The 25,216-nt window shown below is 49.1% G+C and overlaps 2 protein-coding genes across 7 annotated transcripts in view; one reads left to right on the forward strand and one right to left on the reverse strand.

The window, feature by feature from the left end:
* Positions 1 to 13,060, reverse strand: part of ptpn18 (protein tyrosine phosphatase non-receptor type 18) — a 65,143-nt gene extending 52,083 nt beyond the window's left edge. For 3 of the 6 annotated variants that reach the window (XM_063035072.1, XM_063035070.1, XM_063035069.1), the window contains exon 1: positions 12,076 to 13,060. In XM_063035072.1, the coding sequence (XP_062891142.1) occupies positions 12,076 to 12,165 (90 nt within the window). In that variant the 5' untranslated portion in view covers positions 12,166 to 13,060. The remainder of the gene's footprint in view (positions 1 to 12,075) is intronic. The other 3 variants (XR_010016305.1, XM_063035073.1, XM_063035071.1) reach the window with 2 other exon arrangements.
* A 429-nt stretch (positions 13,061 to 13,489) lies between these two features.
* LOC134338879 (vacuolar fusion protein MON1 homolog B-like) overlaps positions 13,490 to 25,216 on the forward strand; it is a 36,744-nt gene continuing 25,017 nt past the window's right edge. Inside the window, exons 1-3 of the mRNA XM_063035038.1 lie at positions 13,490 to 13,617; positions 23,752 to 23,888; positions 24,933 to 25,052. Of these exons, the coding sequence (XP_062891108.1) occupies positions 23,834 to 23,888; positions 24,933 to 25,052 (175 nt within the window). The 5' untranslated portion in view covers positions 13,490 to 13,617; positions 23,752 to 23,833. The remainder of the gene's footprint in view (positions 13,618 to 23,751; positions 23,889 to 24,932; positions 25,053 to 25,216) is intronic.

Below are 25,216 nucleotides of genomic sequence, written 5' to 3' on the forward strand. Positions count from 1 at the left end.
GAAACTGGATTTTAGTGATCTGATCAAGGACTTTGCTGCGAAGAAAACCAGAAGAACTAGGCTTTAATTTTGAAAAAACGGGCATCTGACTTTGTCAATATCTAGGCTTGTGTGTCAGTGCTGTTCCTGTTTTTGTGGCAATAGGCTAATAGTTAACTGTTTACAAACCTAGTAAGTAATAAGTGGTCTTTACTCTGTGAGCCACAGAGTACAGCAATAGGTTAGTATGTGCTGGATCTCATTTTTCAAAAAGATTGTTGGAGTATTGTCAAGTTTCCTAGTCTGCCATAGTGCCATCTCTCTTGGCCTTTTTGTCTCTCATTTCCATTTTACTTTCTCCGAACACACAGATGAGAAAAATACCTAGATAAAAATAGACAATAGACAATAGGTGCAGGAGTAGGCCATTCGGCCCTTCAAGCCCACACCACCATTCACTGTGATCATGGCTGATCATCCACAATCAGTACCCTGTTCCTGCCTTCTCCCCATATCCCTTCACTCCGCTATCATTAAGAGGTCTATCTAACTCTTTCTTGAAAGCATCCAGAGAATTAGCCTCCACTGCCTTCTGAGGCAGAGCATTCCACAGATCCTCAGCTCTCTGGGTGAAAATTTTTTTCCTCAACTCCGTTCTAAATGACCTACCCCTTATTCTCAAACTGTAGCCTCTGGTTCTGGACTCTCCCAACATCGGGAACATGTTTCCTGCCTCTAGCGTGTCCAATCCCTTGATGATCTTATTATGTTTCAATCAGATCCCTTCTCATCCTTCTAAATTCCAGTGTATACAAGCCCAGTCACTCCAATCTTTCAACATATGACAGTCCCGCCATCCCGGGAATTAACCTCGTGGACCTCTGCTGCACTCCCTCAATAGCAAGAATGTCCTTCCTCAAATTTGGAGACCAAAACTGTACACAATACTCTAGGTGTGGTCTCACCAGGGCCCTGTACAACTGCAGAAGGACCTCTTTGCTCCTATACCCAACTCTCCTTGTTATGAAGGCCAACATGCCATTAGCTTTTTTCACTGCCTGCTGTATCTGCATGCTTACTTTCAGTGACTGATGAACAAGGACACCTAGATCTCGTTGTACTTCCCCTTTTCCTAACTTGACACCATTCAAATAGTAATCTGCCTTCCTGTTCTTGCCACCAAAGTGGATAACCTCACATTTATCCACATTAAACTGCATCTGCCATGCATCTGCCCACTCTCCCAACCTGTCCAAGTCATCCTGCATTATCTCAACATCCTCTGCACATTTCACACTGCCACCCAGCTTTGTGTCATCTGCAAATTTACTGATGTTACTTTTAGTCCCTTCATCTATATCATTAATGTATATTGTAAATAGCTGCGGTCCCAGCACCAAGCCTTGCGGTACCCCACTAGTCACCGCCTGCCATTCCGAAAGGGACCAGTTAATCCCGACTCTTTGTTTCCTGTCTGCCAACCAATTTTCTATCCATCTACCCTACCCCCAACACCATGTGCTCTAATTTTGCCCACTAATCTCCTATGTGGGACCTCATCAAAGGCTTTCTGAAAGTTCAGGTACACTACACAAAATAATCTGCAGATTCTGGGATCAAAGCAACACTCAACACGCTGGAGGAACTCAGCAGGTCGGGCAGCATCCATGGAAACTATCAGTCAACGTTTCGGGCCGGAACCCTTCGTCAGGACTGAAGAGGGAAGGGGCAGAGGCCCTATAAAGGAGGTGGGGGGAGGGTGGGAGGGAGAAGGCCGGTAGGTTCCAGGTGAAAAACCAGTAAGGGGAAAGATAAAGGGATGGGGGAGGGGAAGCAGGGAGGTGATAAGCAGGAAGAATGAAGAAAGAATAGGGGAAAACACAATGGGTAGTAGAAGGAGGGGGAACTATGAGGGAGGTGATAGGCAGCTGGGGGAGGGGGCAGAGTGAAATAGGGATAGAGGAAGGGAGGGGGAGGGAATTACCGGAAGTTGGAGAATTCTATGTTCATACCAAGGGGCTGGAGACTACCTAGACGGTATATGAGGTGTTGCTCCTCCAACCTGAGTTTAGCCTCATCATGGCAGTAGAGGAGGCCATGTATGGACATATCTGAATGGGAATGGGAAGCAGAGTTGAAGTGGGTGGCTACTGGGAGATCCTGTCTGTTGTGGCAGACGGAGCGGAGGTGCTCAACGAAGAGGTCCCCCAATCTGTGTCGGGTTTCACCGCTGTAGAGGAGCACCATATCCATTGGCTCTCCCTTGTCCATTTTCATAGTGACTTTGGAATAAAGTGTGACAGTTACAGGGAAAGTGCAGGTAAAGGACGAGGTGCAAAATCATAATGAGGTCAAGAGTCCATCTTATTGTGCTAGAGACCCACTTGATCGTCTTAAAAGAGGAGTCGATGCTGTCCTTGAGCCTGATGGTCAGTGTGTTCATGTTTTTGTATCTTCCAGATAGGAGAGGGGAGAAGAGAGAATCTCCTCCTTCACGTACATCTGGTGCTGGGATTTAACTGATCAAAATCATTCTATTATTGGGATGAAATATTTCTTCTTCCTGATTAGGGCACGCCCCAGATCCTTCGGGGACTTTTTGTTTCAGCCGTAAGGAGAAATCAATGTTCATGCCTTCAGGTTGGATGCTACCTAAAGGGAATATAATGCTTTGGTATTGTTTGAGAATTAAGGCCTATGGTATGTGCAGCAGTAGCTAAATAAAGATTTAAGATTGGGTATATCATACTTTGTCTCCCTCATAACTTTACCAAGCCAACTAAGCCCAGGTCAATTTTTGAGTGCTTTAGATGCTGTCCTTCAAACTAAGAATCTGCATTACTTTCTGTCCTCCCTCTTAAGGGTTGTACGTTGATAGCCTACGTATTTTACTAAACCAATGTCTTGGTCCAAAGCTTTGATATTTAGACCAGTACGACCTTTGCTCTTGTTCTTGCCTTTTTTTGCTTGGTACAGCAGCATTTTACGGGGTTGGCAGGGGCCCATCAGGGCCTCCAGCCCAGGGGCCCCGGCCTCACTAAATCCAGCCCTGCTAAGACCCGTCACAAATGGGGGTGGATCGCCTTGTCAAGCACCTCCGCACATCCGCCAAAAGGGGGACTTCCCAGTGGCCATTTTAATACCCATTCCGACAAGCCTGTGTCCTGTGCCAGGACGAGGCCACCCTCTGGGTGTTGAAGCAACACCTTATATTCCCTCTGGGTAGCCTCCAACCTGAAGGCATGAACACTGATTTCTCCCTATGGCTGAAACAAAAAGTCCCTGAAGGGAGACGTACAGAGGCTAGAAAGTCAAGAGAGGATAATCTGGGGCGCGCCCTAATCAGGAAGAAGAAATATTTCATCCCAATAATAGAATGATTTTGATTGGTTAAATCCCAGCACCAGACGTACGTGAGGGAGGGAGGAGAAGATGGCGGCGCGACGCAGCGCGCGCGGCCTCTCTGGTGAAATGATATCGTATCTGTTAAATAGAGGCCTGTGCACAATCCTGATTTGATGGGGACAGACGTGAGAAGCACAGACGAACATCTGGAGAAACTTCTGAAATGCCTGGTTCGCTGCCGCTGTGACTGTGCTATCGAGAATCTCCGGAGGGGAAGGCCCCAAATCCTCAGCTTTGCCTGTTGCTGTTGGCTGGAGCTGGGGTCGAAGTGCTCAGCAGAGATGGTGCCCAGTGCTCGGTGTCAGCGGGCTGGTCGGAGGCTCGAAGTTTTCGGACGGACTCAGAGTCGGACTGTGGTCGGGTGCTTCCAGGATGCTGCATCGGCAAGTTTGTGGCGCTGGAGGCTCATGGCAGGGAGAGTTTTCTTCCTTCTACCATCTGCGTGAGATGTTGGGACTTTTGAGAGACTTGGAGACATTTTTTACCGTGCCCAGGGTCTGTTCTTCTATCAAATTACAGTATTGCTTGCACTGTTGTAACTATATGTTATAATTACGTGGTTTTTGTCAGTTTTTCAGTCTTGGTCCATCCTGTGTTTCTGTGATATCACACTGGAGGAATATTGTATCATTTCTTAATGCATGCATTACTAAATGACAATAAAAGAGGACTGTGTGTCCTCATAATCTAATCTAATCTAATGGAGTTTAATACAGACAAGTGTGAGGTATTGCATGTTGGAAGGACAAACCAAGGTAGAACATACAGGGTTAATGGTAAGGCACTGAGGAATGCAGTAGAACAGAGGGATCTGGAAATACAGATACAAAATTCCCTAAAAGTAGCATCACAGGTAGATAGGGTTGTAAAGAGAGCTTTTGGTACATTGGCCTTTATTAATCAAAGTATTGAGTATAAGAGCTGGAATGTTATGATGAGGTTGTATAAGGCATTGGTGAGGCCGAATCTGGAGTATTGTGTTCAGTTTTGGTCACCAAATTACAGGAAGGATATTAATAAGGTTGAAAGAGTGCCGAGAAGGTTTACAAGGATGTTGCTGGGACTTGAGAAACTCAGTTACAGAGAAAGGTTGAGTAGGTTAGGACTTTATTCCCTGGAGCGTAGAAGAATGAGGGGAGATTTGATCGAGGTATATAAAATTATGATGGGTGTAGATAGAGTGAATGCAAGCAGGCTTTTTCCACTGAGGCAAGGGGAGAAAAAAACCAGAGGACATGGGTTAAGGGTGAGGGGGGAAAAGTTTAAAGGGAACATTAGGGGGGGCTTCTTCACACAGAGAGTGGTGGGAGTGTGGAATGAGCTGCCAGACGAGGTGGTAAATGCGGGTTCTTTTTTAACATTTAAGAATAAATTGGACAGATACATGGATGGGAGGTGTATGGAGGGATATAGTCCGTGTGCAGGTCAGGGGGACTAGGCAGAAAATGGTTCGACACAGCCAAGAAGGGCCAAAAGGCCTGATTCTGTGCTGTAGTTTCTATGGTTTCTAATCTAAGGAGGAGATCCTCTCTTCTCCCTTCTCCTATCTGGAAGATACAAAAACCTGAAGGCACCGACCATCAGCCTCAAGGACAGGAGAGACTCCTCTCTTAAGACCATCAAATTGGTCTCTAGCACAATAAAATGAACTCTTGACCTCATTATGATTTTGCACCTCCTCCTTTACCTGCACTTTCTCTGTAACTGTCACACTTTATTCCGAAGTCACGGCTGTGGAAACTCGCCAACGCCTCTACTTCCTCAAGAGGCCAAAGAAACGCGGTCGACCCTCACCGATTTTTATCGATGCACTATAGGGCGCATTTTGCATGCGAGCAAAGCAGCTCGGTACGGCCACTGCCCTGCCCGTGAACACAAGGAACCGCAGAGAGTGATGGACACAGTCCAGCACGTCACGGAAAAAGGGTCTCGGCCCGAAACGTCGACTGTACCTCTTCCTAGAGATGCTGCCTGGTCTGCTGCGTTCACCAGCAACTTTGATTTGTGTTGCTCCCCTCTATCAATTCTGTCTACAGTTCCCGCAGTCTCGGTAAAGCAGCCAGCAGAATCAAATACCCCACCCAGACCGGACATTCTCTCTTCTCCCCTCTCCCATCGGGCAGAAGGTGCAACAGCCTGAACGCACCGACCACCGCGCTCAGGGGCAGCTGATGTCAGAACGGATCCCTTGTATGTTAAGATGGGCCCGGCTTCACAATCTACCTCGTTCTGACTTTGCGCGTTATGGTCTGCCTGCGCTGCACTTTCTCTGCTGCTGTTAATCTTTATTCTGCATTCTGTTATTGTTTTACCTCATTCTACCTCACTCTGTCATGATCTGATCTGTATGAACAGTATGCAAAACAAGATTTTCACTGTACCTCCGTACACGTGACAATAATAAAACAATACTGAGATGGCTTGGGTTCTCTTGGAGATTTTTATTGGCATCTTCGTTGCCTCATGGGTAAGCCGCACCGGTGGTGCTTAAAAAGGCCGGTGGTGCAGCGGCATCAGCACCAGACTTCGAGGCGAGAGGTCCCGGGTTCGAATCCGGCTGCCCTCCACCCACCCCGCCGCACGTTTTCCATCCGAGCTGGGCTGAGCGCCGACCTTTTCTCGTAAAGAACCAACAACACCCCATGGGGATTACCAGAAAACTGGGTGGAGGTGGGTGGAGGGCGGGGAGGAGTTAGGTCGGGCATTTTAACTACAGGTTATTTATAAGGTTGCAAGTAACTATTCCAATAAAATGCACCTCCAAAGTCGGGACAATTGCAACTTGAGATATCCCAACAGTAACACAAAAACCCGAAGCGCAACAATATGGATAACTATAATTAATAAACCGCAGAGAATACAAAAAAAAAACCACAACAAAACTCAGTGCCCTCAGAATATTCTGCCGAGGACCCGAGGCCATGACGCAGGGCAGTGGAGCAGAAATTGAGAAGCGGGAATTAGGTGGATACAGGGACTGATCGGGGAGATTTAGCTCGGGGGAAATCGCTTCTTTAAATCCAAGTGAGCTTTTCTTTTCACGTTTCAAAGTTCAAAGTAAATTTATTAGCTCAGTAGTACTAAGTGTTATTTGATAACTGGAAAGACATAATATAGAGTACTGTGTGAACGTCTTAGGCACATATACATGGCTAGGGTGCACGGTACTGCAGTAATTTTACGTTTTGCACTCCACTGCTGCCGGACAACAGATTTCATGACATATGTGAGTGATGATAAACCTGATTCTGATCCGCGTCTCTATTGTGGACTGAAAGTGGGAAGGGGCCATGGTTGGGAAAAGGGGAAGGAAGAGGGGAGGCAGCGGGAAGCACCAGAGGGACATTCTGTAATGATCGATAGACCGAGTGTTTGGAATATATGAGCTCGCCGGGTGTCTCAGGGCTGGGTGGGTCCGCACCCGCGCCGCTCCCCACCCTCGGCTCTCCTTTCCTGCCACCTGTCCCACACCCCTCCCATGGCACACCACCCTCGCTATCCCCAACATCCTCTGCTCCCGCCAGATATACAAACTCGCTCTCCGCTCCACGCTGACGACCACAGTACCGTGCACAGTAGCTGTATAGACGAGCCCAAGACTTTTGCGCTGTACTATTTCGTATTCAAGGGTTTACAGACCATCACACACAAGATATCTTCAAGGAGCGATGCCTCAAAAAGGCGGCATCCCTCATCAAGCACCCGGATCACGCATCACCCTCTTCTCATTGCTACCATCAGGGAGGGGGTACAGATATCTGAAGGCTCGACATACGCCAGTTTAAGAATTAGGGGTCGGCCATTGAGAACGGAGTTGAGGAAAAACTTTTTCACCCAGAGAGTGGTGGATATATGGAATGCTCTGCCCCAGAAGGCAGTGGAGGCCAAATCTCTGGATGCTTTAAAAAAAAAGAGATGGATAGAGCTCTTAAAAATAGCGGAATCAAAGGTTATGGGGATAAGGCAGGAACTGGATACTGATTGTGGATGATCAGCCGTGATCACAGTGAATGGCGGTGCTGGCTCGAAGGGCCGAACGGCCTACTCCTGCACCTATTGTCTATTGATATTAAACCTGATTCTGATTCTGACTGGAGATTCTGCAGTTGCTGGAAATCCAGGGTCTGTCAGACACACACACACACACACACACACACACACACACACACACGCTCTATCTCTCTCACACACACGCACTCCCGGAGGAACTTGGCAGATCAGGCAGCATCTCCGGAGAGGAAAAAGCAGTCGGTGTCTCGGGTCCTCGAGAAGGGTCTCAGCCCGAAATCTAGGCTGTTTATTCCCCTCCCTAGATGCTGCCTGACCTGCTGAGTTCCTTGTGTGTGTGTTGCTGTGGATTTCCAGCATCTGCAGAATCTCTTTGCGTCTGTAATAAACCTAATTCTGACCCCAGAAGGGTTGGCGGTCCTTATATTGGCAGCGCGGCCGGGAAGCGCCGGGAGAAGATTCCACGGGACGGGGATCAGCGTGGCTCTGTGCAGGAGGAGAGTGCCGCTCGCAGATCCGTGAGAGTTTCATTTCTTTTGCGGAGATGGGTGAAGCCCCGCCAGATGGCCCGGACACAAGGGACCGAGACGCACCGAAAATACACGGGAGCAGAAGTAGGCCGTTTGACCCATCGAGCCTGCTCCACCATCCCACAGTCCAAAGATGTACCGGTCGGTAGGTTAACTGGTCGTTATAAACTGTCCCTTCTTTAGGTTAAGGTTAAATCGGGATTGCAGGGTGACGAGAAGGCGTGATATATCAGCCGGCTGAGTAGCGTCGCCGCAACAAACTTGCACTCGACGTCAGTAAGACCAAAGAATTGACGGTGGACTTCAGGAAGGTTAAGATGAGGGAACACACACCGCCGTCGCCGTCGAGGGATCGGAAGTGAGAAAAAGGTGAGCAATTTCAAGTTCTTGGAATCTATCCTGGGCCCAACATATCAATGCAGCCACAGAGAAGGCACAATGGTGGCTATATTTCATCAGGAGTTTGAGGACAATTGGTATGTTACCAAAGGTAGAGGCGACTCCTGCGAGCAGCTCTAATGGATACCATCAAATACTCCCGTTTCAGCTTGCTACAGCTGAGAACCACAACTCTATCTAAGGTCTGTACCGTTAGCAACGCCGTTTTAATCAGCTGTTATTTAAAATCGATCGAACAGGTCAATCTGGTTGCAGGTGCTAGCGCGCTTCCCATTTAAGAAAATGAGGCTTTCGGCTCCCAGTGTCGACAGTCTTCCCGGCAAACGTACGGTCGCTGTTATAAAATGAAACTGAAGATTTCAGAGCCAGATTGCTGCACCAAAGATGCATTAGGACCACTGGTGCCTTTTGTTTCGTGGAATCTTGGTTAACCTCTTTCGTTCTGGACGCAGCAATTCAGACTGATGGGCCAAGATAGCACTGCGGAGTCTTTCGAAGGCAGGGGTGGGGGCGCATGCTTCATGATCCGCTCGTGGTGTACAAACGTGGCGGTGCTGTCCCAGTCCTGTTCGCCAGACCTGGAGCACTTCTCGATCAAGTGCCGTCCGTTTCACTTGCCGCGGGACATTTCAACGATCATTTTGGCGGTGGTGTCCGTCCGACCGCAGGCCAACGTCGAACAAGCTCTCGACAAACTACACGATGTGACCAACAGGCATGAAACAGGAGTGTGGGCTTGTGAACGCTTCAGCTGCTAATTGATAGGCACTGAATTCGTACAGGCCACAAGCCACTTGTCAGCCTCCTCGGCTGGAAACACTTGGATGCCTTACCTCCACGTCTGCAGCGATTCAGAATGAGGCTATGCGACTGTTATGACATTGAACATGCCCCAGGCAAATTGTTTTCACAACACCAGATGCTCTGTTGAGGATGCCATGCAACAGTGAGTGGACGGAAGCTGACTCCGCCCTTATGGAAGGTACCAACATCGACTTAGCTCAGGTACGTGAAAGCTTTCCTGTATCACAGAGTAAACTGGAGAAAATTCATGCCGAGTTGAAAAAGGAGCAAATCCGCGGCATGGTTATGCAGTACTGTGAGCATGGATGGCCAGCTGTTCCAAAAAGGACTCATGAACTCAGACCTTATGGTTTGAAAGAGATGCACTCACTATTCTTGATAGTTTGTTGCTGAAGGGCTCCAGACTCGTCATTCCCACTTCTATGCATGCCAAGATCATCAGTCAACTCCACCAAAGGCATCAACGCTTTGAAAAATGTCGCCTAAGAGCAAGGCAATCTGTGCAGTGCCCTGCTCTCTGCACACAACTGGGAGATTATGTAAAGCAACATGAAGCATGCAGAAGACTGCACAAAAATCAGGCTGAACCTCTCTGTCCCACAGAATTCCCAGACATTCCACGGCAAATTGCAGGCACAGACATTTTCAAGCTGAAAAGGGAACAATATCTTCTCACAAATAACACACACAGAATGCTGGAGAAACTCAGCAGGCCAGGCAGCGTCTGTGGAAAAAGAGTACAGTCGACGTTTTGGGCCGAGACCCTTCAGCAGGACTCCAGTGTTTTGTGTGTGTTTCCACAGATGCTGCCTGGCCTGCTGAGCTCCTCCAGCATTTTGTGTGTGTTGCTTGGATTTCCTGCATCTGCTGATTTTCTCTTGTTTGTGATTAAGTATCTTCTCACCGTGGCTTACTACTCACAGAATGTTGAGGTCTCCAGGCTGTCCCCTACATCCTCACCTGCAGTTGTACAGCACCTGAAAACTGTCTTCACTCACTATGAAATACCAGAGACAATGCAGCTGCTCGGAATTCAAAACCTTTTCTCGGGACTATGAGTTCAAATACCAGACAGGCTATTCAAGGTGCCCAGAGACAAATGGAGAAGTGGAAACTGTTAAGAGTCTCTTACTGAAGGCAAAAGACACCTCAAAGCACCGCTAGCTTATCCCTCCACTCCTTTTGCAAATGGCTACAGTCCATCAGAGACTGAGAACAGGCCTGCCCATTCCTCCTTCCCTTCTCCAGCCTCGCTTACCGGACTTGGACAGAGTGAGAAATTTTGAGTCCGCAGCACAAGAGAACGCAGAGCATCTCAGACACAGAGCAGAATCTTTTGCCGCCGCTCAGGAGTGGTGAAGCCGTCTGGGTTTCAGACCAATTCACCAAAGGAACAATAGTCTGGCAGTGTGCACCATGATCATTTGTGATCAGAACAAAAAAAAAGGTGCAATCAGGTGGAACGGGTGTGCATTCGTGTGCCTTCAAAGTCCATGAAAGGTAGAGAAAGAAATAGAGTGGCCTGATCCTTATGACAAGGATTCTGGTACCTGTTCAAAAATTTCCGTCCACTCCAACACTTCCAGGAACCCGTACCAGATTGGGTTGTTTATCTGTCCCACCACAGAGATATCCTCCATAGCCTAACAGCTCAGGGAAAGTGACTAAAGAGGCAGAATAATCCTCTCAGTTTGCCAGAGGGTTCAGGTAGTCTACTTCATTAGATTCGGTGTTTTTAAAGAGTTCTAATGCTGAAAACATTTCACAAATGAGACTGTTCTTTTTTTTGAAAGGAATTGGTGAAAAGAGGAAACAGTGAGAGGGAGACAGTTTAAAAACAAAGAGAGAGGTAGTTATGTTGGCAATTTAAAAAAAAAGTTTATGCAAGGACCATGAGCTACATGTGGTGGGTAAAGTGAACCGAATTGCTCAATTTTGGTGACTGCAATTTCAATGCAATCTTATTTAAGAACATGCAACGGTTTTACTTTTTTTTTCCAAGAAAGGGAGGTGTAGCCCGCAGTTAATTCCAACGCCACTCAGTTAGCTGCTCCCACATGGGAGGAGTTCACATACTGTAAATGAAGGTTTGTCAATGGACTTCAGTTGAACATCCTGCATGCTGCTATCCTGGTGTGCTCTGCACTTTCCCTTAATATCGATACAGTCCAGTCCATTACAGACAATGGCCTCCCCACCGCTGACCACATTTACAAGGAGCATTGCCACAAGAAGGCAGCATCAATCATCTCGGACCCCCACCAACCAGGCCATCCTGTCTTCTTGCTACTAGTATTGATCAAGGGGTACAGAAGCCTTAGGTCCCACACCACATGTTCAGGAACAGTTGTTACCCTTCAACCATCAGGCTCCTGAATGAGCGTGGATAACTTCACTCACCTCACTACTGAACTGATTTCACAACCTATGGACGCACAATTCAAAGACTCTACAGCTTGTGTTCTCAGTATTTTAAATTGATTATTATTTTGTATTTGCACAATTTGTTTTGTTTTACACATTGTTTGCCAGTCCTTGTGTGTAGTTTTTCATTGATTCTATTGTATTTCTCTGTTCTATGGTGAATGCATGCAAAAAAAGCGAATCTTGGGGTAATATATATATACTAACACACATACACACACAGACCCACACACACATATAATATATATAAGAAATTATATATAATAAATTTACCTCGAATTTTTCAGCCTTAAACATCTTTCTGAGCCATTGGCCTAAAGAGGGGTTACAGCGAGGAGGAACGACAACAGCCAGAACACTAAGTAAAATTTCCGGGGCAATGGGGTAAAGGGAGCGCCCTTCCAGCTTCTTCTGTAACCGGGGTTCCAGGCTCTTTTTCCTCTCCTCCTCTTCTTTCGCCCACCTTTCTACCATTGACAAGACTGAAGTTGTGGGGTTAGCACGACAGGAGAGGGGCCGCACTCACCTGGAACTCCTGCGCGAAGCAGTTCTCCGTGCCATCCGCCTGCTCCAAAGCGTTCAGGTGCTGGAGGAACGCCCGCAGCCTCTCCTCCATGGCCAATGCGAGTTCGGGACTGCGCTCACTGCCGGCACATCTGGTGCCACCGCTCTCGGGGTCACTGCTCCCTGTATTCCCAAATACTCCGCCTGGTCCGTGCTCGCACCACGGATCTCCTCCTTCCCTCCCCCGCACCGCGGAACTCCTCTCTCCGTCCTGCCCCGCACCACGGATCTCGCCCCCCCTCCCCTGCTCAGCAGGAGTACTTCCCTCTCCCCTTCTTCCTCACTCGCCCTCTCCCCGTTACCCGGTCACCCGTACCCCGTCACTCACTTCACCTAAACTCCCTCACCGTCCTCTGCCTCACTCCCTTTTCACCCCCTCCTTCTTCCCCCTCCTCTCACAAACCCTCTACCTGTTGCGTTCTTCCCTTCCGTCTCTCAACAACTCTCTACCTGTCGCTCTCTCTCCCCTCCCTTCCACTAACCGTCTCCTTCTCTATTTACCTCCTCCCCGTCGCTCTCGTACTTGTTCACTTTCCCATTCAGTCTCTCAGTCCGCTGTCTGACTCCTACTCTCCAACCCTCGATTTCCTTTTCGTCCCTCAGTCAGTCTCCTTTTCCCTATCCTACCCCTTTCGCTCCCTCTAATTCCCGCCTCCCTCTCCTTCCTTACCCTCTGTAGCTCACTGTCCTGTCGTTCTCTCTTTATTTTTCTCCCTTTATTTTTCCGTCTTTTTCCTTCTCTCTCTTCAACCTTCGATCCCTCTTGCCTCTCACCCCGTTCGCCTCCCCTTTTCCTCTCCCTTCGTCCCTCTCGCTGCTGTCTTCCACTTCTCCCTCTCTGAAACTTCGTATCTCTTTTCCGTTCTTTAACTTCCTCATTCACTTACATTCCTTTCTCCTTCCCTTTCTCCTTTCACCTACCCCTTCTGAAGAAACTTTTCAACAATTTTTAATGCCCCTGAGTTTAACACCGCCCACCTAACGCCTATTGGATGGAGATATATAGCCCATTTATTTATTGGATAATTTAACTGTCCATCAGACTCTTTTGCACCTGTCGCAGTGTTCCAGGCAACGCACACAACTACCCTCCTCAATTTACCATGAGATTCAAGCCAAATCAATCAAACTATTCTCGAAATTATTGGTTAAAATATAGGCGGGACGTTTCATTTTCTCTTTTCGTTACTGATGAATGTAGCTGTCAATTACATACATTGCAATTTAATTGGCTAACATCTGAGCAGGGAAGAGGAAAACTCCGGTGATTGGTTTTGAGGTGAGAATGCCACTGTTTCATTGGTTTCCCTTCAGGAGCCCTCAAAGTATCCGCCTATCTAACGTGGATTGGTCGATATTGTGAACGGAGCTGCAGTCTGAATGGTCAGTGGAACTGTCGATCAAAGCGAATGCGAGCCAGGGTTTGTGCGCAGGTGCGAAGCTAAGTGTCAACAACCGGGCCGGGCAGCGGGGGACAGGCTGAGGCTTGGGGCCTATTCCGGAGGTGAGTGGGACAGACAGTAGGTAGGGAGGGATGAGGGGTGGAATAGAAGCGTCTGGGTAGGAGAGGAGGGATGGAATAGAGGCATGTAGGTAGGAGAGGAGGGGCGAGGATGGAGGAGGAGGGATGGAATAGAGGGGTGTGGGTAGGAGAGGGAGGAGTGGAGGGGTAGGGATGGAATAGGTGTGGGTAGGAGAGGGAGGAGTGGAGGGGTAGGGATGGAATAGGTGTGGGTAGGAGAGGGAGGAGTGGAGGGGTAGGGATGGAATAGGTGTGGGTAGGAGGGATGAGGGTAGGGGTGAGGATGGAGGTGAGGGGTGTCGAGAGTGGGGAAATTGGAAAGGCGGAGGGATAGGAGTGGGGATGAGAGAAAGTGGAGAGAGAGGAGCAGGGAAGGTCAGAGGGGAATTTCCTGTCCTGCTCCCTCCCTCCGGCTGAACCTGCTTGACCTGTCTGGTGAAGTGTCGCTTCGCGCACTAAGACACACAGAACCTGAATCTCCCCTCCGCCTGTGTGTGCGCACCGGCCGGGAAATCACAGCCAGAATGCGAAACCCGACCAGTAAATGCCAGTCAGTCAGCGGTCACAGAGAGAGGAAGTAGCTGCCACTTCTGTCTGGAGACCTTTCCCAGGTCACCAGACAGGAGTGTCGTCATGTTAACCATACCGAGTCCTCCGTCTCTCTCTCCGAACCCAACCCAGCCGCTTCTGACTGCGTGCTCTGAAGTCCTCGATGTGGAGGGTCAACTGGTCTCTGTTACCCACCCCCCACCCCCGACCCTCGACCCCCCACGGGAGTCGTCTCACTGATTTGTCTGGCTACCCCCGTGTACACCATTCCTATTTTTCTGTACTAGTGGGACCATCAGTCTCCCTGGTAATTAACTTAAAGGAACACAAAACGCTGGAGGAACTCAGCTGGCCAGATGAAGGGTCTGTTTTCGTTTCCATAGACGCTGCCCGGCTTGCTGAGTTCCTCCAGCATTTTGTGTGCCTGTGTGTGTGTGGGGCTTTGGATTTCCAGCAGACTTTCTCATGTTTGTGACCAACTATCTCTGCCCAGTGGGGGGGAGCACACAGACTCCTTACAGAGGGGGCGCCAGGAGTGAACTCCAACGCCCCGTGCTGTAATAGCGTCGCGCCTACCGCTACGTTACGGAGGAAACCGGGGCACCTGGGGAAAACCCACGCGGTGGCGGGGAGAACACACGAGCTCCTTCCGGACGGCGGAGGCATTGCACCCGCGTCCCTGGCTCCGTGATAGTGTCACGCTGGCCGTGCTGCCCCCTAGTGGAATGGCTGCCACAGGATGCAGTTGAGGCAGGTACATTCGATATAGTTAACAGATTCGTGGGCAGGTAGATGGATGAGGAGTTTATGGATGATGGCCTGGGTCCATGGCGTAACAATGGTTGGGAATCCCCGGTCTAGAAAGGGATGGACCACCAAGTGCTGGGAATGAAGGTTCTTACAGAAAGAAGGCATGGGATGCAGGGGGACTTGCTCTGTGCATAGAGCATTGGCTCACAGATAAAAGGCAGAGGGTGGTAGTGAATGGAGAGCTCTTTGCAGGGAGGTTACTGACCAGTAACGTCTATCCTGGGACCTCTGCTCTCTGTGATTTTTTTTATAAATGCCTTAGGGATGAAGAAATGGGTTAGTGAATTTGCGTTAGACACAAAAGTTGGCAGTGTTCTGAATGGTGTGGGGGGGGGTTGCTGTAGGTTACAGCGGGACATTGGTAGGAAGCAGAGCTGGGCGGGCAAGTGGCAGATGGAGTTCAATCCGGAGAAGCGTGGAGCGATCCACTTTGACTTAGATTTAGATTTAGATTCAACTTTATTGTCATTGTGCGGAGTACAGATACAAAGCCCATGAAGTGCATTTAGCATCTGACCAGAAATGCAAAGAATAGTGTTATTTACAAAATAACTGCGAATAAAAAAAAGTGCTACTGCTTGGAAGGTCGAACTTGAAGGCAGAGTGCACCCGCCATAAATTAGTTGGGTTGGGGGTGGGGGCACTGAATTGAGTACCTCTGCTCTGTCCGCCGATAGCGGAATTTCCCGGTGGTCAACCATTTAAATTTCCATCCCCATTCCCGTTCTGACATGCCAGTCCATGGCCACCTCTTTCGCCAAGCCACAATGAGGCCAATCAGAGGAACTCTGAGGAGAGAGTGAGCAGTTTCAAGTTCCTGGGTGTCAAGATCTCTGAGGATCTAATCTGGTCCTAACATATCGATGTAGTCATAAAGAAGGCAAGACAGCAGCTATGCTTCATTAGGAGTTTGAAGAGATTTGGCAGGTCAACAAATAGACTCAAAAACTTCTATAGTTATACCGTGGCGAGAATTCTGACAGGCCGCATCACTGTCTGATATGTGGGGGCTACTGCACAGAACAGAGGGAAGTTGCAGAGGATTGTAAATCTAGTCGGCTCCATCTTGGGTACTAGCCTACAAAGTACCCTGGACATCTTCAGGGAGCGGCGTCCCAGAAAGGCAGCGTCCATTATTAAGAACCTCCAGCACCCAGGCCATGCCCTTTTCTCACTGTTACCGTCAAGTAGGAGGTACAGAAGCCTGAAGGCACACACTCAGCGATTCAGATACAGCTTCTTCTGATTCCTAAATGGACATTGAACCCTTGGACACTACCTCACTTTTTTAATATACAGTATTTCTGTTTTTTGCACGTTTTAAAAATTTATTCAATATACATGTACTGTAATTGATTTTCTTTATTATTATTATTTTTATTTCATTTATTATTATTTTATCTATATTTATCGCACTGAACTGCTGCTGCTAAGTTAACAAATTTCACATCACACGCCAGTGATAATAAACCTGATTCTGATTCCTTCCGGTAATTTTTTTTCTCTCCCCATGCCCTCTTCTATTACCCATTCTGGCCTCTTACCTCTTCCCCTCACTTGCTTAACACCTCCCCTCGATGCCCTTCCGCCTTCCCTTTCTTTTATGGTCCATTGTCCTCTGCAGTCAGATTCCTTCTCCAGCCCTTAAGCTTTCCCACCTACCTGGCTTCACCTGTCATCTTCTAGCTAGCCTCCTTACCATCCCCCCCACAACCTTATTCTGTCATCTTCCCCCTTCCTTTCCGGTCCTGAAGAAGGGTCTCATCCCGAAACGATGACTGTTTATTCATTTCCATGGATGCTGCCTGACCTGCTTGAGTTCCTCCAGAGTTTTGTGGCTGTTGCTCTGGACTTCCAGCATCTGCAGAATCTCTCATAGTGCCCAGGCAAGATTCTTCCTAGTGTGGAGGGAAAAGGGTCCACGTCCATACTGTAGATCTCTCAAAGTTGCTGCGAGGGTGGATGGCGTTGTTGAGAGGGCGTGTGGTGTGTTATCGTTCGTTAAGTCAGAGGATTGAGATCAAGAACCTCAATGTAATGTGACAGCTCTATAAAACCCTGGTTAGACCACACTTGGAGCACCGTGTTCCTTTCTGGTCGCCTCATTATAGGAAGGATGAGGAAGCTTTAGAGAGAGGATGCAGAGGAGATTTACCAGGATGCGGCCTGGATTAGAGAAGGCGTCTCATGACGATGGGTGAGCGAGCTCGGGCTTTTCTCTCCGGAGCGAAGGAGGAGGAGAGGTGACATGATAGAGGTGCACAGCGTTAAGAGGCATAGATTGAGTGGACAACCAATACCATTTATTTTTCCCCAGGATGGAACATAGAAACATAGAAAATAGGTGCAGGAGTAGGCCATTTGGCCCTTCGAGCCTGCACCGCCATTTATTATGATCATGGCTGATCATCCAACTCAGAACCCTGCCCCAGCCTTCCCTCCATACCCCCTGATCCCCGTAGCCACAAGGGCCATATCTAACTTCCTTTTAAATATAGCCAATGAACTGGCCTCAACTGTTTCCTGTGGCAGAGAATTCCACAGATTCACCACTCTCTGTGTGAAGAAGTTTTTCCTAATCTCGGTCCTAAAAGGCTTCCCCTTTATCCTCAAACTGTGACCCCTCGTTCTAGACCTCCCCAACATCGGGAACAACCTTCCTGCATCTAGCCTGTCCAATCCCTTTAGGATTTTATATGTTTCAATCAGATCCCCCCTCAATCTTCTAAATTCCAACGAGTACAAGCCCAGTTCATCCAGTCTTTCTTCATATGAAAGTCCTGCCATCCCAGGAATCAATCTGGTGAACCTTCTTTGTACTCCCTCTATGGCAAGGATGTCTTTCCTCAGATTAGGGGACCAAAACTGCACACAATACTCCAGGTGTGGTCTCACCAAGGCCTTGTACAACTGCAGTAGTACCTCCCTGCTCCTGTACTCGAATCCTCTTGCTATAAATGCCAGCATACCATTTGCCTTTTTCACCGCCTGCTGTACCTGCATGCCCACTTTCAATGACTGGTGTATAATGACACCCAGGTCTCGTTGCACCTCCCCTTTTCCTAATCGGCCACCATTCAGATAATAATCTGTTTTCTTATTTTTGCCACCAAAGTGGATAACTTCACATTTATCCACAATAAATTGCATCTGCCATGAATTTGCCCACTCACCCAACCTATCCAAGTCACTCTGCATCCTCTTAGCATCCTCCTCACAGCTAACACTGCCCCCCAGCTTCGTGTCATCCGCAAACTTGGAGATGCTGCATTTAAATGGGTAATAGAAGGCATAATTCTAGAGGTGATTGGAGGAAAGTATGGGGGGGGTGTCACTTTTAAAAGGGAGTGATAGGTGCATGGAAGACGCTGTGAAGGATGGTGGTAGAGGCCAACACACACGGGACATTTAAAAGGCTGTAAAATAGGCACATGGATGGTAGGAAAATGGAGGGCTACATGAAGGGGAAGTGTAAGATGGAGCTCGGAGTAGGTTGCAATGTTAGCACAACATTGTGGGCCAAAGGGCCTGTGCTGAGCTGAGCTTGTCTGCGTCCTATGTCAGTAGAGTTAGTTTGAATGTACGTCTTGGTCAGCATGGACATGGATGGGCCAAACGGCCTTTCTGCGTGCTCTGTGACCCTCAGTCTTTGTCCCCGCAAGGCGATGTTGGATCGACACACCGTTGGGTGTGGGAGGAAGTGGGTGGTGGATCTCTGGGACCCCGTGGGGGCTGGGTATTTGAAGAGGCGGAGAAAGTGTTTGGGGAGGCAGCGGTCGGGTAATCGAGGGGTGTGGGGAATCAGCAGGGAAAGAGATGAGATCTGGGTGTAACGGTGCTGGGGGGGCGGGGGGGAGGCTGGTGGTCTAATGTTGGGTTCTGTTCAGCCCCCCCCCACACACACACACACACACACACACACACACATGGTCGCAGGGAGAACTTGCAAACTGCAGACCCGCACCACTTGTGCACACGGGCACGCCCCCACGTGCGCACTCACACTGAAGGTCAGGATGGGACAGGATCTCTGGAGCCTCAAGGCGTCGGCTCTTACCCACCGCCCCCCCATCCCACCCCCCACCCTCATGTCATGGACTTGGCTGATTGGACCTGCAGGCTTGGAGGCCATTCTGCTTCTGGTTGGGAGCGTGAATGGGGACAGGCCTGTGTGTATATGCGTGGTTTCGGTGTGTAATTATAACTGGTGCACCATGCAGGAGCCTGCATGCTTGCATGCTGTCTGCTGTTCTAATCCTGGCCACTCGTGTCCACTGTTCGCTGCCTGAATCATTTCTGTGGGCGGGGGGAGGTGTGATTGCAGGCACCGTCGCGAGCCACCTGTTTCTCCGCCGCTTTTTCGGGCTCGTTGTTATTAAAAGCAGCCTCTAACCCGCACTACCTGAGGCCCCGGAAAATCTGAGACCGTGTTAGCTTTCACACGTTGCGCTGAAGCGTTACAGGGCAGGATGTGGAACCTTTGAGAGAGGGCGAAATAGGTTAACCAAGATCTGGGGGTGGGGGGGAGAGGTGTGTAGTGGACAGCAAGGAAGACTGTATAAAGCCTCCAGCACAGTCTGCAGCAGATGGAGAAGTGGTCAGAAAAATGTCAGACGGAATTTATTGCAGTCGAGTGTGAGGTACTTGTCACACATTGGGAGGACAAACCAGGGTAGGACTTGCACAGTGAGTGGTAGGGCACTGAGGAGTACTGTAGAACAGAGGGATCTAGGAATACAGGTCCCTAATTCCTTAAAAGAAATGTCACAGATAGATGGGGTCGTAAAGAGAGCTTCTGGCACATAAATCACATCACCGAGTGCAAGAGTTGGGGTGTCAGACGCTGGAGAGGCCTAAGGTGGAGTATTGTGTGCAGTGCCAGTCACCTACCTGCGGGAAAGATGTCAGTAAGCTCGAAAGAGTGCAGAGAAAATTTACAAGGATGTTGCCGGGACTTGAGCTGAGTTTTCAGGAAAGATTGAACAGGTTAGGACTTTATTACCTGGACCGTAGGAGAATGAGGAGAGATTTGATAGAGGTGTACAAAATTATGAGGGGTATAGATAGGGTAAATGAGAGCAGGCGTTTCCCACTGAGAGTGGGTGAATCTAGGGCTAGAGTTAATACCTTTAGAGCGAAACGTGAAATATTTAAGGAGAATACGAGGGGAAACTCCTTCATTTAAGGGATGGTGCGAGTGCCAGCACAAGTGGTGGATGCAGGTTCAACGGCAACATTCAGGCCGAGTTTGGTGTGTGGATGGCAGGGGTGCGGAGGGTTATAGTTCGGGTGCATGTACATAGAACCAGGCAGAGGAACGGGCTGGCACGGACTAGATGGGCCAAGAGGCTTGCGTCTGTGTTGTAGTGCTCGCTTGACACCAAGGTGTTGCCTGGATTAGAGGGAATGAGTGAGCTACAAAGAGAGTGTGGACAAACTTGAATTGTTTTCTGTGGGGTTTTGGAGGCTGGGGGGGGGGCTTGATAGAGGTTTATAAGATTTGAGAGGTCTAGATGGACAATGGTTTTAACTCCCAGTGTTGAAATGTCTAATACCGGAGGGCAGGCTTGGAAGGTGGTGTGGGGGAGAAGGGGGAATATTTCAAATAAGGTGTGTGGGGCAAGTTTTTTTTTTACACAGTGTAGTGGTGAGCCCAGAATGTGCTGTCGGGTGGTGGTGGGAACAGGTGTGAGAGAGGAATTCAGGAGGCTCTGAGACAATGCCTGGCATTGAAGGGTATAGAAATGGTCGGCAGAAGGGGCTAGTAATCAAATGCCCAATGAAATTAATTTAATTAGGTGAATCATTGTGTGCTGAAGGGCCTGTTTGTGCACTGTACAGCCACCAGGCAGGAGGCGGGGGAGAAATCTCTCTAACGTACAGTTGGTGCAGAGACCCGGGTTCAATTCTGATCTCCAACACTCCAGGTCTGTGTGTGTGTGTTATGTGTGTATGTATATGTGAGTGTATGTGTGTGTATATGTTTGTGAATGTGTGTGCTATATATATGTGTGGTGTTGGTGCGTGGCCAAGTGGTTAAGGCGCTCGTCTAGTGATTTGAAGGTTGCTAGTTCCAGCCTTGGGTGAGGCAGCGTGTGTGTCCTTGAGGAAGGCACTTAACCACACATTGCTCTGCGACGACACCGGTGCCAAGCTGTATGGGTCCTAGTGGACAACATCGGTGGTGTGGAGAGGGGAGACTTGTAGCATGGGCAACTGCTGGTCTTCCATACAACCTTCCCCTGGCCTGCGCCCTGGAAACCTTCCAAGGCGCAAATCCATGGTCTCATGAGACTAATACAGAAACATACTCAGAGATATGTACATCATGCCTGTGTGTGTACGTGACTGCCACTGTGCGTGTTTCTGTCTGTGTGTTTGCAGTCCACACATTCTACCTTTGAGTTAATCGTGTGGGTTGGGGGGAGGATCTGGGTGGGGTAGTCGATGGGTGAATCGTGTGGGTGAGGGGCGAGGATCTGGGTGGGGTAGTCGATGGGTGAATTGTTTGGGTTGGGGGAGGGTCTGGGTAGGGTAGTTGATGAGTGAATTGTGTGGGTGAGGGGAGATAATCTGGGTGGGGTAGTCGATGGGTGAATTGTTTGGGTTGGGGGGAAAGTCTGGGTGGGGTAGTCGATGGGTGAATCATGTGGGTTGGGGGGAAGATCCGGGTAGGGTAGTCGATGGGTGAATTGTTTGGGTTGGGGGAGGGTCTGGGTAGGGTAGTTGATGAGTGAATTGTGTGGGTGAGGGGAGATAATCTGGGTGGGGTAGTCGATGGGTGAATCGTGTGGGTGAGGGGCGAGGATCTGGGTGGGGTAGTCGATGGGTGAATTGTTTGGGTTGGGGGAGGGTCTGGGTAGGGTAGTTGAGTGAATTGTGTGGGTGAGGGGAGATAATCTGGGTGGGGTAGTCGATGGGTGAATCGTGTGGGTGAGGGGCGAGGATCTGGGTGGGGTAGTCAATGGGAATGTGGGACAGATGAAAAGTGATGAGTGTAATCGGGTGGTTGAAGGATGGCATAATTCGATGGGCAAAAGGGTCTGTTTCTGTGACTAAAACTGACCAGTGGATTTGCCCGTGGGCACGAGCGATGCACCAGGGCTTGGAGAGGGCGCGCTTGTGTCTGTGGTCTCGTGGCGCTGGGTCACTGGATCAGCATGGACAACAGCCAGGGCGAACATTCTGGATAAGCTCCCACTACCTATTAACTGTTCTCAGCGGCGTCTGTCACAAATAGTCTCTGACAACCAAGGCCAGCTCTTGACCTTCCCGTGTGCCTTAGCTGCAAAGCCCAGCAGAGCCATTCCTATTGACAGGAGAAGGGGCAAAGGCAGATGGGGCTCGTCAACCTCGGCAGCTCATATAGGAGAAGGGAAACTGATCTCAAACCTCCGCTGCCTTGCGGATGTACCCTCTCATGGGAAAGGCTTCGGGAGTAAACCTGAAAGAAAAGTCTGGAGCAAGAGTTCCTAAGGCAGTCCTGCACTGAATTCACCAGTGACTGGCACCTCCTGTACCAAACTGTCGGTCTTGGCTGCTCCTTTGGGTTCATCAGCCGGGTGGAGAGGGGGATCCTGCTGCGTGGGCAACAGCTTGCTCTCCATATCGTACTGCCCTGGCTTGCATATCACGTGGACAGCTGAGGTGAAACATCCATGGTCGACCCTAACCAACAGAGGCCCTCATTTACAGCTCACGCCTGACGATGGGGTGGACAATGAGGAGGCCTTGGGTTCATTGCCTGGACTGCTAATACTTTCAAAAGTGTTGCTTCCTTAGAATTTTTTTTTGTTTATGATAGGCCGCTTGAAGCTGAACACAAATATAATTTCAGACTGCTTGTGTCATGTGGGAATTTGGAGAAACAAGAAATTAACTTTTATTGAATATAATGTATTTAACTGCATAACGCTTTGCAATAGTTCAACTAAGCTAAAAATGTTTTGCTGATGATTTTTGTTTGTACTCCATGTCTGAGGCTTCGCGCTTAAGTGTCCAACAATAATCAGCCAGTATTGATGGATTCCGGTTGCCCTGTTACAGTTTTTCCAGACGGCAACGTCCCGGTGAAACCTTTCACCGTGCTCGTCACTGACAGCGACAAGAATTGCAGAAGAAAAGTCTAAATGCAGAAAATGAATCTTTCGTGACATGTTGGCCCTCACGGTTTTGTTTGAATCATGTTGTCAATCAGTTGCATGTAGTTTGGTGCTCTGTAGCTGCCAAGAAAATTTTGAACACCCTTCCATGCGATTTTCTCCAGTCCCACTAGAAGTTCTTTGAATTGCCTGTCACTAATGACTTCTTTGATTTGTGCATCAACAAAAATGCCTTCCTCAATCTTGGCATCAGTTATTCTGACTTGAATTATGAATTGAAATAATATAGGTGATTTAAATAAAAGGTGGAAATTTTATGGGTGATTTTCCTGATCAGCAGCCCAAAGTCCATAAGATGTACCCAAAAGTATTCAAAAGCAAAATCTTGTCGTCCAGTGTTATTGACATCTTCCTCTGTGGGACTGATGCGGGGCTCGAACTCACAACCTGCCTCAGGGTCTAGTGGCTAATGGAGCACGTGACCGCTCTATGTGCGGTCTAGTACCATGGTGTTTGGCTTGGCGCTTTACTGCGCAAAGCGCCCGAGATAACAGGGTTCAATTCCCACCGCTATCTGCAGAGGGGTCAGGGCGGGCAATGGGACATTGCGGCAAGGTGGACCCCATTACTGAGCTGACGCTTGTTTCTCTTCCAGCCACACCACCTGCTCCCTCTCCATCCGCTGCGGAGAGTCTCTCACCGACGATGTGGTTCCAAGCGCCAATCCCGGCCTCCAGATGAACTCCAGCACGAGGGAGCCATGTGAGAGGGAGCGCTCCTCCCCTCCCCCAGGTAAAACCATCGGGATGACTCCCTCTTCACAGCCGTAGATCTGAATTCGATTTTATATACGTATAAACGTATTTAATTGCAGATGCAATTTAATGTGGATAAATGTGAAGTTATCCACTTTGGTGGCAAAAATAGGAAAACAGATTATTATCTGAATGGTGGCCGATTTGGAAAAGGGGAGGTGCAACGGGACCTGGGTGTCATTATACACCAGTCATTGAAAGTGGGCATGCAGGTACAGCAGTCGGTGAAAAAGGCGAACGGTATGCTGGCATTTATAGCGAGAGGATTCGAGTACAGGAGCAGGGAGGTACTACTGCAGTTGTACAAGGCCTTGGTGGGACCACACCTGGAGTATTGTGTGCAGTTTTGGTCCCCTAATCTGAGGAAAGACATCTTTGCCATAGAGGGAGTACAAAGAAGGTTCACCAGATTGATTCCTGGGATGGCAGGTCTTTCATATGAAGAAAGACTGGATGAACTGGGCTTGTACTCGTTGGAATTTAGAAGATTGAGGGGGGATCTGATTGAAACGTATAAGATCCTAAAGGGATTGGACAGGCTAGATGCGGGAAGATTGTTCCCGATGTTGGGGAGGTCCAGAACGAGGGGTCACAGTTTGAGGATAGAGGGGAAGCCTTTTAGGACCGAGATTAGGAAAAACTTCTTCACACAGAGAGTGGTGAATCTGTGGAATTCTCTGCCACAGGAAACAGTTGAGGCCAGTTCATTGGCTATATTTAAGAGGGAGTTAGATATGGCCCTTGTGGCTACGGGGGTCAGGGGGATGGAGGGAAGGCTGGGTTCTGAGTTGGATGATCAGCCATGATCATAATGAATGGCGGTGCAGGCTCGAAGGGCCGAATGGCCTACTCCTGCACCTATTTTCTATGTTTCTATGTATACACACACACACACACAGACACACACAGACACACACAGACACACACAGACACACACAGACACACACAGACACACACACACACACACACACACACACACAGCGCCCCACGCTACTTTAATCGAGTGTCCCTCTCCCTCCAGGATGCTCCCCCAATGGCTCGGGGGCAGAGCTGGCAAAGAAGGAGGCAGAAATGGAGGAGCCCCCGCCCGCATCTGGGACCCCTTCTGATCACGGAGGGCAAGAGGGAACGCCCACCGCGGGTGAGTTTCTCCGGACTTGGGAGTGTGGGGCAGGGAGTGGTGTAGGTAAGTTCCTCTCTGCTCGTCCCCCAAACTGGGCCCATTTTGTGGAGCTTGTCCCGTCCTGTTTCCAGCACCCCCCCCCCCGCCGCTGGAGGCAGAATTGGGATAGTGTGGACGGACTG

Source organism: Mobula hypostoma, chromosome 28, assembly GCF_963921235.1.
Source record: "Mobula hypostoma chromosome 28, sMobHyp1.1, whole genome shotgun sequence".
NCBI classification, from domain to species: Eukaryota; Metazoa; Chordata; class Chondrichthyes; order Myliobatiformes; family Myliobatidae; genus Mobula; species Mobula hypostoma.